We start from the raw sequence: 18984 nt of genomic DNA on the forward strand, positions 1-18984 counted from the left end.
TTGATACAGAGACTCCTAACCAAATACAGAAACAAATTTTTGTGTAGTTCTTTGCTGTAACTGGGGCATAAATATCACATCTCTCTCTTCCAGGTTCAGAAAAATGAAAAGGTGGGTAGAAAGTTTTTTTAAAATATTTATTCATTCTCGAGAATTTCATATATTTTTATTATATTTTTCTCTATCCCCCAACTCCTCCCAGACCCACGCCCCCCCCACTTCTACCCTTCCAACTTCATGTGTTTTTCTCTGTCTTGAAAATAAGAACTAAAACCAAGAACAAAAGATAAAAACTGCTATAAAATATGGAGTTCTATTTGTGTTAGCTAACTGCTTGTGAGAATGGGGCCTGTCCTGGGATCGTGATTAGTATACTCAGAATCACTCCATTGAGCAAAACTGATTTATTCTCTCTCAGAAGAGAGTGGGAAGATCTTTTGCCGTATAAAAATGAAGCCAGTCAACATTCCAGCATGAATGTGGGAGGGTCACAGAAGTACCCAACCCTAAACAAGGAGTTATTGACAGCTGATGGTTTCTGGGGAGGAAGTCAATTTTCTTTAGGGGTATGGCCTTTCATATATTGGCAGTAACAGTGGATGGTGTCACACTCATGAGTATATGAGCAGCAGTAATTGGACTCTTTGAGCTATTAAAAAATACATGAAGTTAGGAAGGTGAAACTTTAGAAACGGGGACTCAGAATTTTTTAAAAGATCCTCCCAGTTCTGAGGGAATTCTTTTCCTTCTTTGAATCACTCTTCATAGCTTGAAGCTTTATATTCTTATCAGTGCTGATAGTCTCATTCTTTTAAGCAGTTTCCAGTTTATTAGATACTCCTTTTGAAATGTAAGTACCACATGCACAGAATCCTCATTCCTGTCTTCTGATGGGTCCAGGGAGCAGAACCACTAAAGATACATTTGAGATTATGTCTTATATCTTGATATAATTCCAAATCAACAACAACAACAACAACAAAACCCAAAACACTCTCTCTCTCCCTCTCTCTCTCTCTCTCTCTCTCTCTCTCTCTCTCTCTCTCCCTCTCTCTCTCTCTCTCTCTCTCTCTCTCTCTTCCTCTCTCTCTGTTTTTCTTTGTGTGTTTGTGTCTCTGTGTGTGTCTTCCAGCATCCAGTGATTAAAATAAATTTACCCCCACAGAATTTGTTAAGTGTTGGTGCCCTTCAAGTGTCCTCTAGAATCACAGATCAGACACTGGGAGCCATCTTGCATCCATAACTTGAGATAGCAAGGTATTTGGTGAGAGCTGTCAGGCTGTTTAAGTTGCTCGGGTTGTTAGATTATAGCATCCTCTAGGAGCAAGAGTTCAGTTTCAAGGCATGAATACTGAAATATGACCAGAAGTGGGTTACTAGGCAACTCTCCTTTCCTAGTGTATTTCTGAATAGCTTGGTTATTTCTGGCAAAGGTGCTGACCCAACCCCACTGTACTAGGGTTCCTTGCCCAGACTCACCTGTGTTAGCTCTTTACTCTCTTTCCATCTTAGACTAAGATTTTCTTTAGAAACTCAGGATCTTAAAATGATTCCTTTTTTAAAAGTAGTTGTTGATACTTTCCCTTTTGAGAATATTTCCTTGTTTCTAATTTATTTGGTTATATCCTATTATATCACGTCTATATTCTATCACTGAATATAGACATGCAAGATCTTACAGTAGGGAATATTATCTAGGATTCCCATTGAAGAAAGTCAAGGCATGATCCACAAGAGAAGATTGTGGTTAAAAGAAGGAGTGCTCATTATGGATGAAGGAAGAGGTCAGCTTGATCTAAAAGAACACCCTGGCATCATGTATGTTGGACTATTAGTCAAACAATTTGACTCTTCTAAGTTTCCTCACAGAACAAGAGTAAATCTGCAGAGTTGTGGTGTCTCACAAGTGAAACACTGTAGGATATACAAGGCAGTCTTTCCTTTGGTAAACTCCCCTAAGAAAGATCCAAGTCAGTTTACTTCTTTCTTGTGCACAGCATAGGCTACCTTCTTCATCCTAACCCAAACTCTATTCATTACACATGTTCATGCTCAACTATGTGTTGTCATCATCTGCAATTTTTGATAGTATGAGCATGAAGAACTAATTGGTAAAGCTTGCTCTACTCTGGTTTTCTTCTCAGATCCCTATTCTCAATATACTCATATATGCCTTTGAGCAAAAGCTTTGGGAAGAACAAAATATGTTCAGATGCATTTATTCAGCAAACCTTCTTGCTAAACATTATGGTAGCCCTAAAAGATTTCAAAATCAGGACATTCAGCAAGTCCCTCTCCTCTGAATGTGGATAGATGTTCCGAATTTCCTGCAGAAGAGATTGAAGGAAAATAAATTAAGAGTCAGCTTGAAGTTCATCATAACAAATAAATGACTATGGGAGAATAGCAATGCAGCTTAAAAATATTTCTGCCTTTAAAAGATTGGCTTACCTTGGTCCTGCCAAGACTGAACCCCCAGTGAATGTGATTGTTGCGGGGAGGGCGGTAATGAGGGGAGGCTGGGAAGGGGAACACCCATATAGAAGGGGAGGAAGAGGGGTTAGGGGGATGTTGGCTTGGAAACCGGGAAGGGAATAACAATTGAAACGTAAAAAGAAGTACCCGATTTAATAAAGATGGAGGAAAAAAAAGAGTGGTTTATAATTTGTTCTGCTCTCTCTTTTTCTAATCCATTTATTCATTCATTTATTCATTGATTATCTATTGCTTTTTACTATGCCCTCATGGAATACAACAGAGTAGAAAATGTATAGGTCATTATTGTTTACAGAACTAGTGGAGTGTTACTGGGAACCCTTGAAATGAATCTCAAATCCACCTCTGCTTCCTTTACTACTGATGCTGCGCACTATTGACCAGGTGGCGATCTTAGCTGTGGTCCAGTCTATGGCAGGACTTTCCTGCTGTTTAACCTTTCAGCTTAGAAGAAGGGGGCTTGATTCTCTCAGGCAATCTTGATTCCCATAACAGCATGCAGTACCAAGGTCTTCTTCTTTAGACCAAATTTTCTCTGCCATTCCCAAGTTACCTTGACAAAACCTCTCTCACAAAACCTGAAAGTCCTTTCAATTCTGAAATTATTCCTTAGTTCCGAGACTTATTCTAGAATTCTCTTTAGTAATTGTTTCCTTGACCATACTGGCAAGCAACACATTTCTATTTATTGCTGAAGAAGATGTAATACTCATCTATATTCACAGATACCTTTTTTAGGTCCATTGATCCTTTATTTTAACATCAAGGTTAACTTATGATAATGCCAATTTCCACTTCATGTACTTAAGCGTGTTATCCATAGCTGTGCTGTTCACTTTGGTACACTCTGCCCAGTAGCCATATTTAGTTGTTTAATCTTTAAAATTTAACAGTATTTAAACTTCAATGTTTCAGTGTACTATCTGTGTTTAAGAGTCAATGACCACTAGTCATGTATCAGTCCATACCGACAGAAAACATTTCTCAGTATCACAGAATGTTCTTTCAGTAGTTGTTTTTCTATAGAAAAGAATTATTGACAGTTTCTCTAAGAAAGCACAGAAGGCATGTAATATTCCTACCTAATAAACCTGGCAACTCCTGATAATTATGGGGCCGAGTATAAGAAAGCCCTGTTTGGTGTTTTCAGAGTATCACAAACCCCAATAGTTAGGGTCAGATCCTGGCTCTAGTAATAGTTATAACATAGGTAGTTTTTGTACAACTTACAAAAATTAGCATTTTAATTAAAATGTAGTCACACCACTTCTCCCTTTTCTTTCTTCATGCTCCAAGGTTCCTCCATCTTAACTCTTCATAACCTATTCACTTTCAAATTGATTACTTCTTTGTCCTTGTTGACTATTGTTATGTGTGTGTGCACAAATGTATGAACACAACTAAGTCCATTTTTTGTTTGTATAGAAAACTTTAAAAAATATCATTAATTGTAGATCCTGACTGACTGCGGTTTCCCTTCCTTCCGCTCCTCCAAGACACTCTTCTCTGGTCATGTCCATCCACTCTCCTCCTCCCATTTCTATTCAGAAGTGGATATTAGCCATTATACATAGGTTCTATGTTACACTCCACAGACACAAAGAAGCTAAACAAGAAGGGTGGCCCAAGAGAGGAAGCTTGAATCTCACTTAGAAGGGGGAATAAAATAGTAATAAAAGGCAGATGGAAGGAGGGGAGTAGGAGGGAGAGAGAATGGGGGGTGAAAGGGGGTTCAGAACAGCTGCACAGAAGGACAGGAGAGATGACTAGCTGCCCAGGAAAATGAAAGGAAATCTGTAATTGATGGGGGTGAGGTATGGGGGTGTTATCTCCAGGAAAAGATAAAGACATGGAATAAGGGACATGCCCAAGAGTCAATGTGAGTGACCGTATCTGTGACTCACTATATATGGAGCTGGAAGAGCCCACCTTCTTCAGGTAGCCAGGCAGGAATCCCAGTGCAGTGATAGAGACACCAACCCACCTACAAAACATCCAACCAAAATTTATCCTGTCTACAAAAGTGCAGTCATGGGGGAGAGAGCAGAGACAGAGAGAATGTAAAACAAATAACTGGCCCTACTTGAGACTCATCCCATGAGCAACACCAGTATCTGATACTACTAATGATTCTCTGTTAGCATGCAGACAGAAGGAAGTTGTCCTCTGAGAGGTTCCATCCAGATGACTCAGACAGAAACAGACACCCACCGCCAAAGAGTGGGTAGATATTGGACACTCTTCTGGAAGAATAAGAGGAAAGATTGCAGGCCAGAGGGGGATAAGAACTCCACAGGAAGACCCACAGAGTCAACTAACCGGGACCTTGGGCCTTTCATAGTTTGAACCACCAACCAAAGAACATATGTAAGCTGAACCTAGGCCTCCCAGCACATATGTAGCAGATGTGCAGGTTGGTCTTCCTGTGGGTCCCAAACTACTGGAGCAGGAACTGTCCCAAAGGGGTTCGTTCCCTGTAGGTAGGATATGTTCTTATAGCTGGGCTGACTTGTGTGGCCTCAATGGGAGTCCTTAGCCACCTAGAGTCTGGGGATACCTTCTCAGAGGAGAAGTGGCTGGGGAAAGTATTGTAGGAGAAGGTAACTGGGAAGGTACAGTGAGCAGCATGTAAAGTGAATAAGAAAAAATTTTAATTATATTAATTAATTAAAAAGATAAAGAAAAGAAAAAGAAAAAGGCACGCCTTCCGTGGATCACCACACAAACACGGGATAGCACATTGCAGTAGGAGTAGGCACCTTTCTTGTATTGAGGCTGGATGAAGCAACCCAGTATGAAGAAAAGTATCCCAGAAGCTAACAAGAGAGTCAACAACAGCCCCTACTCTCTCATTGTTAGGACTCTCACAAGAAGACCACACTACATAGCTGTAACATATGCAGACGGCCTAGGTCAGTCCCACACAGGCTCCTGGATGGAGCTGTTCAGTCCCTGCCAGCCCCTATCTGCTGCCCAGCTTAGTTGATTCTGTGGGGTTTTTTTATGGTGTCCTTGACGTCTTGGCTCTGACAATCCTTTTTAACCCCTTTCCCCAAGTTCTACCTAATGTTTGGCTGTGGGTTTGTGTCAGCATATCTGATGGCAAGTATGCTAGCCTCCTGTTTGCAACTACAGCAGAGTAATACTAGGAATCATTTTATTGACTTTTTCCCAATTGTTTTTGACTCTATCTCAGGTCTCTGGACTATTTAACCTCTGCATCTTGGGCCTCCAGGTAGTATCAGGGGTGGGCTCCCAGTTGGACTTTTAATGAGCAATAGAAACAAAAACACAATAGAAACCTTAGAATGCCTCTTATGTTTGAGAAAGCCAAACTCATCTCTAGACCCAAGTGTTACTTTACAACACAGTGTAAATGTTGCATGTGCAGACAGTTGAATGTGCTTCTTACATCTACAGAAATTTGAAAGAATGCAAAGTGTGAACTGCAAAAATAGGTTCAACGGTCAGAGGAATGCGTGTTCAGCATTTTGCTTGTGTTTTCCAAATGCTTCACTCAAATAGAGGCCTTTGGACTTTAGACCTCACACTTGAACATTTCACAAGTCCCCAGGGTGTTGTGAGGCCCTCCTGTTCCCTGTGAATGGAAATAATGATGCTTGACCTTAATGTCAACAACATGTGTCATGAGAAAATTAACAAATGGTTTCAACTGTGCTGTTTCCAAAATGTTTACCTGCTCCTCCCAACTCCCTGAACCATTGGGCCAGGTGGTCAGGTGACTGAACAAACTGGTTTGGAGTTCATGTTTCTTTTGCCTGAGCCTGGAGTGTGAAAGAAACATGCTTGTCCTATCGTGTCCAATACCTTTTAGACACTGGATACACAGTCATCATACAGTCGAATACCTACTGTTCGCAGTTTAAAATATCTACAATCCTGGACAAACTCAGAGACTTCTGAAATCATTTAGAGTCATCCTTGAGGAGAGTTTGCATTACAAATGAGATATTTATGCTGAGGAATACTGAAATGTATAGACCCTAAGCTGAAGTCTTTAACATGGAGTCAATTCTAGAAAATCTAAGTGTTTTCTTTCACTTTTGGGATCTCTGTTTTTTGATTAAAATTCGTAGCCTGGTTTAAATGACATTCTTTTCATTAAGCCTTCCTTGGCCCTCTCACTTAGATAAACCTTTGCTTTGGTAATGTAACACTCTGTTTGTTGGCAATTGCCACAATTCACAAGAAGGGATTACTTGTGCTCATGAGTGTTTTGTTTGTTCATTTGTTTGTTTTTGTTTGTTTGTATTTTGTAACAGCCACACAGGAAACAGGGAAGGCCTAGCATAATGCCTGGCATACAGCAACTACTCAGTCACGCTGTCAGAGAAAAATCGTGACGCATCTGTTTGACCCAGCACTCTGAGTCTGATTCCTGTTCTCCAACATTAAATAATTCAGAAAATTTAACTTTATTGAGACTAGCTCACATAAACTATGAATGGAAATGTAATAAAATCTTGTTGCCTAAAACTTTATAAACCATACTTGCTAATTTTGGGGTGCATTAGAAAATGCAATTTCTGCTATTGTCAAGAACTGATCTATTTTTGGTTTCTTTGGTTTTTTTTTTCAGGTTAAAGGAATTTTGTATGTATAGGCTTTTTGAAAATCTACAGTATCAAGGATTGCTTGAAAAAAACAGGGCTTTTATCATTCAAGCAATTTTAAATTATATTATCATACTAAATTTGCAAAAAGAATGTTCCATTTTTTGACCTAGCCTTTAAGATGATAACATATGAAATTCTAATGATAAAAGTAAAACACAGTAAAAGCAATATACAGCAAACGAGTAGCTAATATTAATCTAAATGGAGAGAAATTTGAAGCAATCCTGCTAAAATCAGGGAATACACAAGGCTGTCCACTCTCTCCTTACTTATTCAATATAATTCTTGAAGTCCTAGCCAGAGCAATCAGACAACAAAAGGAGATCAAGGGGATACAGATTGGAAAGGAAGAAGTCAAAATATCACAATTTGCAGACGATATGATTGTTTACTTAAGTGATCCCAGAAGTTCCACCAGAAAACTACTAAACAGGACAAACAGCTTCAGCAAAGTGGCTGGGTATAAAATTAACTGAAATAAATCAGTAGCCTTCCTCTACACAAAAGAGAAACAAGTCGAGAAAGAAATTAGGGAAATGACACCATTCATTATAGTCCCAAATGATATAAAATACCTTGGTGTGACTTTAACCAAGCAAATGAACGATCTGTATGATATGAACTTCAAGCCTCTGAAGAAAGAATTTGAAGATCTCAGAAGATGGAAAGGTCTCCCAAGGTCATGGGTTGGCAGGATTAATATAGTAAAAATGGCCACTTTACCAAAAGCGATCTACAGATTCAATGCAATCCCCATCAAAATTCCAACCCAATTCTTCACAGAGTTAGACAGAACAATTTGCAAATTCATCTGGAATAACAAAATCCCAGGATAGCTAAAACTATCCTCAACAATAAAAGGACTTCCGGGAGAACCACTATCCCTGAACTCAAGCAGTATTACAGAGCAATAGTGATAAAAACTGGATGGTATTGGTACAGAGACAGACAGATAGACCAATGGAATAGAATTGAAGACCCAGAAATGAACCCACACACCTATGGTCACTTGATTTTTGACAAAGGAGCCAAAACCATCCAATGGAAAAAAGATAGCATTTTCAGAAAATGGTGCTGGTTCAACTGGAGGTCAGCCTGTAGAAGAATGCAGATCAATCCATTCTTATCACACTGTACAAAGCTTAATTCCAAGTGGATCAAGGATCAAGGACCTCCACATCATGCCACATACACTCAAATAATAGAAGAATGAGTGGGGAAGAACCTCGAACACATGGGCACTGGAGAAAATTTCCTGAACAAAATACCAATGACTTATGCTCTAAGATCAAGATTCGACAAATGGGATCTCATAAACTACAAAGCTTCTGTAAGGAAAAGGACACTCTGGTTATGTCAAAACGGCAACCAACAGATTGGGAAAAGATCTTTACCAATCCTACAACTGATAGAGGACTTATATCCAAAATATACAAAGAACTCAAGAAGGTAGACTGCAGGGAGACAAATAACCCTATCAAAAACTGGGGTTCAGAGCTAAAGAAGGAATTCACAGTTGAGGAATGCCAAATGGCTGAGGAACACCTAAAGAAATGTTCAACATCTTTAGTCATAAGGAAAATGCAAATCAAAACAACCCTAAGATTCCACTTCACACCAGTCAGAATGGCTAAGATCAAAACCTCAACTGACAGCAGATGCTGGGAAGGATGTGGAGAAAGAAGAACACTCCTCCATTGTTGGTGGGATTGCAGACTGGTACAACCATTCTGGAAATCAGTCCGGAGGTTCCTCAGAAAATTGGACATTGAGCTACCTGAGGACCCAGCTATAGCTCTCTTGGGCATATACCCCAAAAATGCCCCAACATATAACAAAGACACATGCTCACTATGTTCATAGCAGCCTTATTTAGAATAGCCAGAAGCTGGAAAGAACCCAGATGTCCTTCAACAGAGGAATGGATACAGAAAATGTGGTACATCTACACAATGGAATACTACTCAGCTATCAAAAACAATGAGTTTATGAAATTCATAGGCAAATGGATGGAACTGGAAACTATCATCCCGAGTAAGGTAACCCAATCACAGAAAAACACACTTGGTATGCACTCATTGATAAGTGGATATTAGCCCAAATGCTCGAATTACCCTAGATGCACAGAACACATGAAACTCAAGAAGAATGACCAAAATGCGAATGCTTCACTCCTTCTTTAAAAGGGGAACAAGAATACCCTTGAGAGGGAATAGGGAGGCAAAGTATAGAACGGAGGCAGAAGGAACACCCACTCAGAGCCTGCCCCACATGTGGCCCATATATACACAGGCACCAAACTAGATAAGATGCATGAAACAAAGAAGTGCAGGCTGACAGGAACCAGATGTAAATCTCTCCTGAGAGACACAGCCAGAATACAGCAAATACATAGGTGAATGCCAGCAGCAAACCACTGAACTGAGAAAGGGACCCCGTTGAAGGAATCAGAGAAAGGACTGAAAAAGCTTGAAGGGGCTCAATACCCCATATGAACAACAATGCCAAGCAACCAGAGCTTCCAGGGACTAAGTCACTACCCAAAGACTATACATGGACTGATCCTGGACTCTGACCTCATAGGTAGCAATGAATAGACTAGTAAGAGCACCAGTGGAAGTGGAAGCCCTTGGTCCTGCCAAGACTGAACTCCCAGTGAAAGTGATTGTTGGGGGGAGGGGGGCAATGGGGGAAGGATGGGGAGGGGATCAGCAATAGGGAGGGGGAGGGGAGGGGGAGAGCTTAGGGGGATGTTGGCCTGGAAATTGGGAAAGGGAATAACAACTGAAATGTAAATAAGAAATACCCAAGTTAATAAAGATGGAAAAAAATTTTAAAAAGATTAAAAAAATTTTAAAAAAAGAAAAAAAATAAACTTTATGCTCACCTGTTTTCAAAGCACAGACTGCATTCACTGGGGTAAGTAATTCCGTTAGTCCCACACACAGGGTCATAAATCCTGGGACATCCCATAATTTGCTTAGGGCAATTAGGCTAAACACAGAATTAAGGAGTCATTTTCTATCATTTCTTAGCATTTGGTTTTATAATCAAATATTAAGGATAATGACACTGGGTGTTGTATTAAAGAACAACAACTGCAATAGAAATAACTCTGCCCTGAAATTAGAAAAGCTGAGTTAAAGTCAAGTTACGGTCCTTTTCTAGTTGTATGACTTCATGGGTGTAGTAGTTCCTTCCTTCATTTCAGTTGATTCATTTAGGAAAAAGCATCATTTCCCTGCTTAAGACATGATGCTCTGGGGAGGTTGGATAAGAGGAGGAAGATAATGCCAGCTGCTGACAGAGTAGTCATTCTAGACGGCGTCTGTGCTTGGAGTTCTTGGTTTGTGTTTTCCAGTAAAATCTGATTCTCACTAAACACCTCTTATAAGTCTCTGTCTTATTTTTATGTATTGTTCTATTGGAAAAGTCTCACCCTTTAATCAAAACTGTCAGTTATCCATTTATTGATCTATCCTTAAAAGGCCTTGAAATGTTATCGTTATACTCTTCTTCAAGGGAAGATTCACTAAGAGATGAATTGACTTAAAGTCAAAGTCTCAGTTCCTGGGCATTACCAGGACATCATGACTGGTTGCTAACTTTTATTCTTCATGGATCAGTAATTGGAGAACTTGATTTGTCTTCTAATGGTGCCAGATTTAATGACTTATTCACTATAAACTTGAATTTTAGCACCAGTTAGATGAGGGCCTTTTCCTCCTCTAGTCTACTTTGAGAACTAGAAGCAATGAAAACCAACATGTTCAAGTCAGGACTAAGGCATACTTGGAATGAACACAAAAGTTTTCCACTTAAATTGCTTGTCCCACCAGCCAACCCTAGCATACGTATAAAAATATCCTTTTCGGAAGGAAGTAGACAATTACAGAGGGCATCAGTGGGCTGGTGTTTCAACACAGCACTAAGTAGATTGGTGAAGTACTATGAATCTTGTATTTAGCAGCCAAGGTTCCCTACCAGTTGAACCCTAAATCCTGACTTGAGTTACCAAAACCCTAACTGCTAGAGTGTATGTCCCCCACTCCACCGCTACCGCCCCTATTTTGCTGTCAAGGTTTTACTGTGTAGTCCAAATGGACCTCAAACCTAATTTATAACCCAGGCTCCCAAGTACTTTGGATTGCAAGTGTGTACAACCATGCATACTCAGATTTTGACTGTATTTTTACTATTTCAAATAATTTCAGTTTGTATAGGAAATTGGAGAAATAAGAAATTATAAAGTAGCTGGGTGGCCATGGTGTGTGTCTTTCTTTGATCCCAGCAGAAGCAGAGGCAGAGGCGGAGGCAGGCAGATCTCTGTGAGTTTGATGGCAGCCTTGTCTACAGAGTGAGGTCCAGGGGAATGAGGACTACATAGAGAAACCATCTCTCAACCTCTCCCAATGAGATTATAAGTTACAATAAATTATAAAATTGTCTTTACCGTTTTTCCATTCACCTCAGCTGGAGGGTTACCTAGAAAACATAAATCAAACATCAACCTGGATCCCAAATAAAGAAGCCAGACTTGTTGTTAGATGTCAAAAAATATAGTTATCATATGATGCCTCTGCTTGCACTGTCCACTTCCCAACCCTTTCATTTACATGGACTTTCAAGGACACCAAATGAGTTTTCTTCACTCTCTGCCTGCTAAGATCTTGAAAATAATTAAGTAAGAATTTTACCATTACTGAGTATTTCAATTTGGCATTTCTGGAAATTTGATTTATTTCCTTGAGAATAGAAATGCTTCAGTCCTTTCTAAAAGGAGGAAAATTATAAGAGGAGATATAAAGATGAAGTTTGGAGCACAGCCTGAAGGAATGACCATTCAGAGCCTGCCCCACCTGGGGATCAGTAGATAGATAGATAGATAGATAGATAGATAGATAGATAGATAGATAGAGATATAGATACCCACCAAACCTAGACAATATTGATGAAGGAAAGTGCATGCTGACAGGAGCCTGATATAGCTGTGTTCTCAGAGGCTCAGCCAGAGCATGAGAAATACAGAGGCAAAAGCTAGCAGCAAACCATTGAACTGAGAACAGGGTCTCCATTGGAAGAGTTAGAGAAAGGACTGAAGGAGCTGAGGGGGCTTGCAACCCCATAAGAACAATATCAACCAACCAGAGCTCCCAGGGACTAAACCACTACCAAAGTGAACACATGGACAGATCCATTTCTACAACTGCATATGTAGTGGAGAATGGACTTGTTGGACACCAATGGGAGGAGAAGCCCTTGATCCTGCCAAAGCTGGATCCCACAGTGCAGGGGAAGGTCAAGGCAGGTAGGCAGGAAGCGGGGATGATTGGGGAGGGAGAACACCTCATAGAAGAAGAGGGAGGAGGGATGGAATAGGGGGCTTATGGACAGGAAACCATGAAAGGGAATATCATTTGAAATGTACATAAAAATATCAAAAAAAAGAGAAAGTAATCTACTCAGAATTTGAAAGGTGTAGGCACTACTAACTATTCAGATACCTTTGGCATGCACATCAATGATCTTTCTGTACCCAATAGAATTTTCATCTCACAAGCAGAGAATTATAACTATCTGTACCTCAGGATATTGGTGGCAGTGTGGGAAATAGCCATCAGGTCTTCTGGTGTAATTAAGTTTCTTTCCTAAACAAAGTTAAAAATAGGACTTTTCTGACAACTTAACACAAGTTCTCAAACACCTTTTTCCCACAGGTGTATTATACCATCTGACCTTATTTTAAACTTGTATTTCATGCATTATGTAATTCAGAAAAGAGTCAATTCATTCTTCAGAAAACAAGTCTTGCAGACATCAATACATATGATACATATACACATATGTAACAACAATTAAAGAAAACTGAATTTGACCCAGAGCTAGGAGGTAAATGGTGGGGGGTGGAAGAAAGAATGGTAAGGAGAAATTTTGTAACTACATTATAATCTCAAAAAGTTGTTTTTGTTTTTGTTTTTTTAAAGTAGATAGTAACTGTGAATGTGCATGAGTTTTCCAGGGGAAGGAAATCTAATCTGATAGCACCTAAAGTAGAAACGTTTTTTTAAACTTAATTTTCAGTCAGTGATCTCTGAGGGAAGTGAAAGATCTCTGAGACTCATCAAAGAAGATGCAGCTTTTGGGATCCCCTTGGTTCTAGAATATAAATGAGGCTAAAAATAGATGAGCAGGTGCTCATTAAAGGTCTAGTTGTATTAATTATTAGGAATGAGGTGGGCAAAGGGGCCCATGCTTCCATAAATATTTATCTGAAACAATAAGCAGGGGTCTTCCACTTCTTAGTGAAGCACTTGTCAAAATCTCTGTCCAGTGAGTGACAGAGGTGAAACTGTTAAGTAATGCCAGTTACAAAAAGCAAACTGACCTCTGATTCAGAACCATCTCCCAACATTCTCATGGCAAGTTTAGAGATCTGTCCTCTGATCAAATAGGATGTTTCTCTCTAAACATTTTACAGATCAAATATGAAACCTTTAATCACTCGAAATAGGAGTTTTCTGCAAACTAAGTGTCTGTCATTGCTATCTGTTTTATGCAAGTTTATAAGTATTTAAGTTTTGTAAATCGGCATTGTATTTACATAGTTCAGTAGCCATTTCTACAGTTAAAAGGGTATTCTAGATCAAAACCCTTTCTTCATCACCATATCCATAATGAAGTAGCAGCCTTGTCTTAGAGCAAGCCATGACTATCTCTGGGGACATCTTACAGGAGCTTATTGTCTAGTTTGTATTAGCAGTAACTATTCCCCTTACCCCTGTAATTTTCACGAGAAACACTTCGTTATACAACTCAATTGGCATCAGTTAGCCAGACTACCTAAATTTACAAAAAATTTAAAAAGAGTTAAAAAGGAACGGGTCAAACTGTTTTACTTATTTTTGAAGAATATGTAAACCCACCTACCTGCTAAACTGAGCAGGGCCAAAGCACTGAGAAGAAAGATAATTGCTACCTTCATGGTTGTAGACCTAGGTCCAAAACTCAGACGAACTGTGCAGGGTGCTTCTCTTCAGAAACTGAGGAGTGGTCATATAGGCAGATGGTAATACATACTCCACCCACTGTGCCCTATAATAGGTATCTCTGGTTATTGATTGACTTTGTTGGCCTCCAGGCTGGGGAAAATGTTACCTAGGTAGGAAAAAGGGCAGGTAAGATTGGACCTAAATTCTGCCAGGAAAAGCAAGTTAACTGATTCCCAACATCCTCTCAGGTTTTGGGAAAGCCTCCTCCCTTCCTGAGCTTTGGTTTTCTTATCTGTTGGTGAAGTCAAAGATCTTGTTTGTCTCCTCTGTAGTTCTGAATGGATGAACAGACATGTGGAACTCGAACATGCTTTCTATTCTTCCCTTTCTGCTATTCTTACATTCCTGTTTTTGTCCTCTCCACCATTTCTCTCTTTATCTGCTGTGTATTACTTAAGTGCTAATAGGCTGGTGCCAGGGTGGAGAAAAAGATAAGTCCAGTTCTGTCTCCTGTGTTCTGGGGCTGTGTACTAACCAGATTAGCTGCATGCCTTTAGAAAATTGGTTCACTTTCCTATTGTCTGAATTTATGCATTGAAAAATTAAAATAATGGTAATAAATAATCCAAAGGATTGATCCTTTACTAACCAGTGTGCACCGAGTATCTACCAAGCCTGGTGGCAATTTTCTATTTTCTCTCATGTTTCTGCCTATCTTGACAGTAGAAAGATCCCATCACTTTGTTTCAGACTCCTTTCCAGGGTGTTTGTTTAACAAACAGCCTTGACAAATGAAATTATGTCACCCTTTGTCACAAAGGGTTAAGTTGTTGTGTTTTTTATTTTTATTTTTTTTTTTTGTTTTCTGTCTAGAACAATAAAGACATATATTTCCCAGCAACACTCAGGTAGGGTTACTGACCTCTTGAAACTACTAGGAATTTAAAGACAATTTCTATGTTCTTTTCTAACAGCACAAGGAATTTCTGTTTAGAAGTCACATGGTCTTCCCTACATCATCTTTGGGAAATTAGCATTTGATATAAATATTGACTCATGAGCCATTGTTACATGATAATTAAATCACTTGTCTGAGCTTGGTGTCTGGCTTCTGGCTACATCCCTAAATGGTGGCTGGCTAAAGTTTTAGCTGACAAGTTGGGTAAATTCTTAGACCTTCTCCAAGTCTTCAGAACTGTTAAACACTAGTCATGTCTTGGAATATATCAGTAGATACAAATGACATGGAAGCCTATGTTTCATGGAGCTTGCATGCATTTTAGTTGAGGAGACAGACAATAGATGATACTAAAGGCTCTAAAATATCCAGATGGCAATGTACGGAGTGAAGTAGAGAGGCATTATAACAGAAGGTGTGGATACCCATGACAAAGCAGTAAGAAAAGGCATCGGTGAGTGGGGGGGGGCATCCAAACAGAAGGAAATGAGGAATTAACTATGGGCCTAGCTATGAATGTCCACACCACCAAGAGAGAATGTTCAGAGCCAGGATCTAAGGGAAGAAGGAACTGCTGTGTTTGACATGTATCGAACATGACAGTCTACCTGGACAAAAGTGAGAAAGAGAAAAGTGGGTAATGATATGAAGGAAGCATGAAAGGCCTGAGTCATGAGGGGGATCTGAGGGATGTGAGGGGATTGATCATTATGAGTGAGAAAACTTGGTGGATATATGAAGTCGTGTATCTTCCTCAGGACTTTTGTAGGCATCTCAAACATGGCATACCCTGTGCTATTATTTTAATCACTTAGCAACCTTAAATATATTTTTCTTCATTTTTTTCTGACTGATTTTTTTCTATTTCAAAGTGATTACTCTGACCAAAACTGTAGTGTTCATTTTAATGCCACCCTTACCAATAGCCACCATCTGCACTATTGCTCACCTTCCAACCCCTTGGCTCTATCTCCAAAATGTGTACATGCTTCCAATCATGTTCACTCTTGCATCTTTGACAACACCTCCTCTTCTTCTTCGGCTTGTCACTGATTCCTCCAGGTGTTTCCCCACTGTCTTTTGTCTTCAGAGCTCTGTCCATGGAATGATCTCTGTAGAATACAACTCTGACCACAATTCCTCCAGTTTGTCATTCTTGCTTTATCTTTGGCAGCATCCCACTTAATCTCTCAGCCATGTAGCTGGTTTCTTTATTCTCCCTGGATAAGAAGTAAAACATAAAGCGTTCAACCTTTGAGACATGTAATAAAAATTGTCTTATTAACATTCAACTCTCTGGCTATATATTTCATGGTATTCTTTATGACTTTTAAAATAAATTTAATTTTACGGACTTAAGAGATGGCACAGAGTTTATGAGTGCATGATGCTCTTTCAAAAGACCCAGGTTCAATTTCCAGAGCCCATTTGGCTCCTCATAGTTATCTGTAACTTACTTCTATTGAATCTGAATTCTTCTTCTGGCCTCTGCATGCAGCAGGCATATGCATGGTGTACAGACATGCATGCATAGGTAAAACCCTCATATACATAACACTTTTAAAAAATAATTTTAAATATATATCTTCTAGTATCACTGCTGCACAATTATTTTAATTTTTGGGAACAAATATGGCTGTTGTACTTATCACCTAGAAAAGTGCCTGCAAGACCTTGGATATTAAATAATATTTGCTGAAAATAGACATTTAGTAAAATGTAAATATTCTGATTTTCCAAAGATTAAAGGTTATGTCTTGCTTATTTATGAATTTTCATTTTTTCCTCATGGTATGCTATTCTTGCTTCATTTAGTAGTTTATTTATTCAAGTCTTGATATAATAAAAGTATTCACTGTTTTTTTTTTCTGTCTGTAAGCGCTCATATGCATGCTTGGGACATGGCTATGTTTTCTGCCACCACGAAGCATTGGTTAAATCAGTAACATTCTTGCTTTTTATCTAATGGGATCAGCTATGTAGTGATAACATTGCTGTCAAGAAAGTTTCAGCAGCCACTATTCAGCAGAGTTCATACTTGACTGGGTAACTTCTTTTGTTCCAAAAAAAGAAAAGGGGCAGTCTCAGTGTGGGAGAGGGTGTTGTCTGGGAGCTTGTTCTAAGCATACTTTAAGCATATACTAGCAATATTAGCAGCCATAACGGCATTCTGACTTAGGTTTGCTGATTCTAGAATCTGGACAGAGATTTGAACAGATGTTGACTCTGAATCTGGGGGAAGAGGGAGAATAACTGAATGAAATCATGAAGACAGAAAAATAAATGTCATGATGGTGGCAACTTCACACTTTTGATTCTTTTTGACCTCATAGCACACCAGTCCTTACCTTTGCCTTGGGAGACTCTTCACTGTAATGTGAATTCCAAGTAATTTTGTGATTCTGAATGGTAAATGTAGGACTTAGTTCTGGTAAGAAATTGGCCACAGCATTGGGAAAAGAATGGCCTTTTAAGTATCATGTTGAAGGCAAGGAAGAAAGCCCATGAAGAAGAGAATCCTGGTTTCAAGATTCAATCTACTATTTTTTCTGAGGTGACACTATTTCCTCACAGACAAATGTATACATTAAAATGTATTTCTTTTATAAAAGAAAAAACTTAGAAGGTGGACATAAATACTGCACAGAGATATTTGTTTTGGAATTGCAATTGCTGGTTGGTAACAATACGATCCCCCTTTTGTGGGTTGGAGCGATGGAGAATGTATTTAACATTCCTGTGCTCAGTGTCTGGAGGATGGAGCAGGCTTTGACTGGAATAATCCTGATACTTGTGTGCTCACCTTTTGGTCATATGTAGAATGTTTATATTGCCTAACCTTGAGAACATCCCTTCTCCTTCCTTACTTCTCTGTGTACATTGGAAACTCAAGCAAACATATGATCTACTCCCCACTGATGTAAAGACTGATTATGTACATGGACAATGAATGATGACAACCCTTAGGAGAACTGTTTTAATGAATGCTGATGAAACCTGATGGAATAAGGACATTGGAAAGGCACCTGTTGATTTTCACATCCTGTACCAAGTTTTACCTTGTAAGGAAAAGAAGTCAAGCCTAAAGTGTTTGTCTGACATTTCCCAATGCCCTTAAATAGCTGAGTCTTTCTGATGTTTGTTTTTAGAGATAGAGTCTCCTATAACACAAATGAACTATAGAACACTATAGAACTAAGGCTTGTTTTAAACTACTCATTTTCCTGTTTCCACCTCTTGAATGCAGGGATTAACATGTGACTTCATGTCCTGACTGACTCAGTTGCATCTTAGCATCACCCTGAGTTGTTTTAGTAGTAGTAGTAGTGTTGTTGTTATTGTTGTTATTGTTTTCAAGGAAATTTGTAACTGTTCAGTCTCTCTCACTCTAGCTCTCAGTCTGGCTGTCTCTCATAATGTATGTGCATGAGTGTATGAATGTTTATGCATACACATGTAGAGGTCAGAGGAGAAACTGAGGTGCCCTGTTTTATCACTGTGTACCCTGCAGTGACACCATTTACATCTAGGCTTACTGGACAGTATCCTGTCTCTGCACTCAACACCAATGTTGTGTAGCCAATACCACTTTTAAAAAAGCCTATATGGAGTCTTTTAAAAGTTATTCTTCACTTTATTTTCCACTCACTGACCCCTCCGAGTCACCTCCTCCCACAATCCTTCCTCCTATCCTCTCTCCTCTTATTCTCCCCTTGGGTATTCTCCCACTCTGGCACAACAATCCTGTGATGCTAGGCATACCCTCTCCCACTGAGGCCACACAAGGCAGCCCAGCAAGATGAATGTATCCCATGTACAGGCAACAACTTTTGGGATCGTTCCAGCTCTGGTTGTTGGAGACCCACAGGAAGATCAAGCTGCATGTCTGCTACATATGTGTGGG

At 39.4% G+C, this 18984-nt stretch overlaps 1 protein-coding gene across 1 annotated transcript; it reads right to left on the minus strand.

Moving 5' to 3' along the window:
* Positions 1 to 2204: 2204 nt before the first annotated feature.
* On the minus strand, positions 2205 to 14175 carry Spink1 (serine peptidase inhibitor, Kazal type 1). The gene is made up of 4 exons (NM_012674.2): positions 14061 to 14175; positions 11587 to 11618; positions 10021 to 10127; positions 2205 to 2327 (listed from the first exon to the last, which is right to left on the minus strand). Exons 1-4 carry the CDS (start codon positions 14113 to 14115, stop codon positions 2282 to 2284), a joined length of 240 nt encoding a protein of 79 aa, NP_036806.1. The 5' UTR covers positions 14116 to 14175; the 3' UTR covers positions 2205 to 2281.
* Between the last annotated feature and the right edge of the window lie 4809 nt (positions 14176 to 18984).

Source organism: Rattus norvegicus, chromosome 18 (genome assembly GCF_021556685.1).
Source record: "Rattus norvegicus strain SHRSP/BbbUtx chromosome 18, alternate assembly SHRSP_T2T, whole genome shotgun sequence".
NCBI classification, from domain to species: Eukaryota; Metazoa; Chordata; class Mammalia; order Rodentia; family Muridae; genus Rattus; species Rattus norvegicus.

What these genes read in the sequence shown, in the direction of transcription:
- Spink1 (NM_012674.2), bottom strand. Translation starts at nt 14,115, where the DNA reads ATGAAGGTAGCAATTATCTTTCTTCTCAGTGCTTTGGCCCTGCTCAGT. An exon ending in GGCCCTGCTCAGTTTAGCAG is followed by an intron (nt 11,619 to 14,060) that starts GTAGGTGGGTTT and finishes TATGTTTTCTAG; the next exon opens with GTAACCCTCCAGCTGAGGTG. An exon ending in AGTCTGTGCTTTGAAAACAG is followed by an intron (nt 2,328 to 10,020) that starts GTGAGCATAAAG and finishes TCTCTTCTGCAG; the next exon opens with GAAATTCGGAACATCTATCC.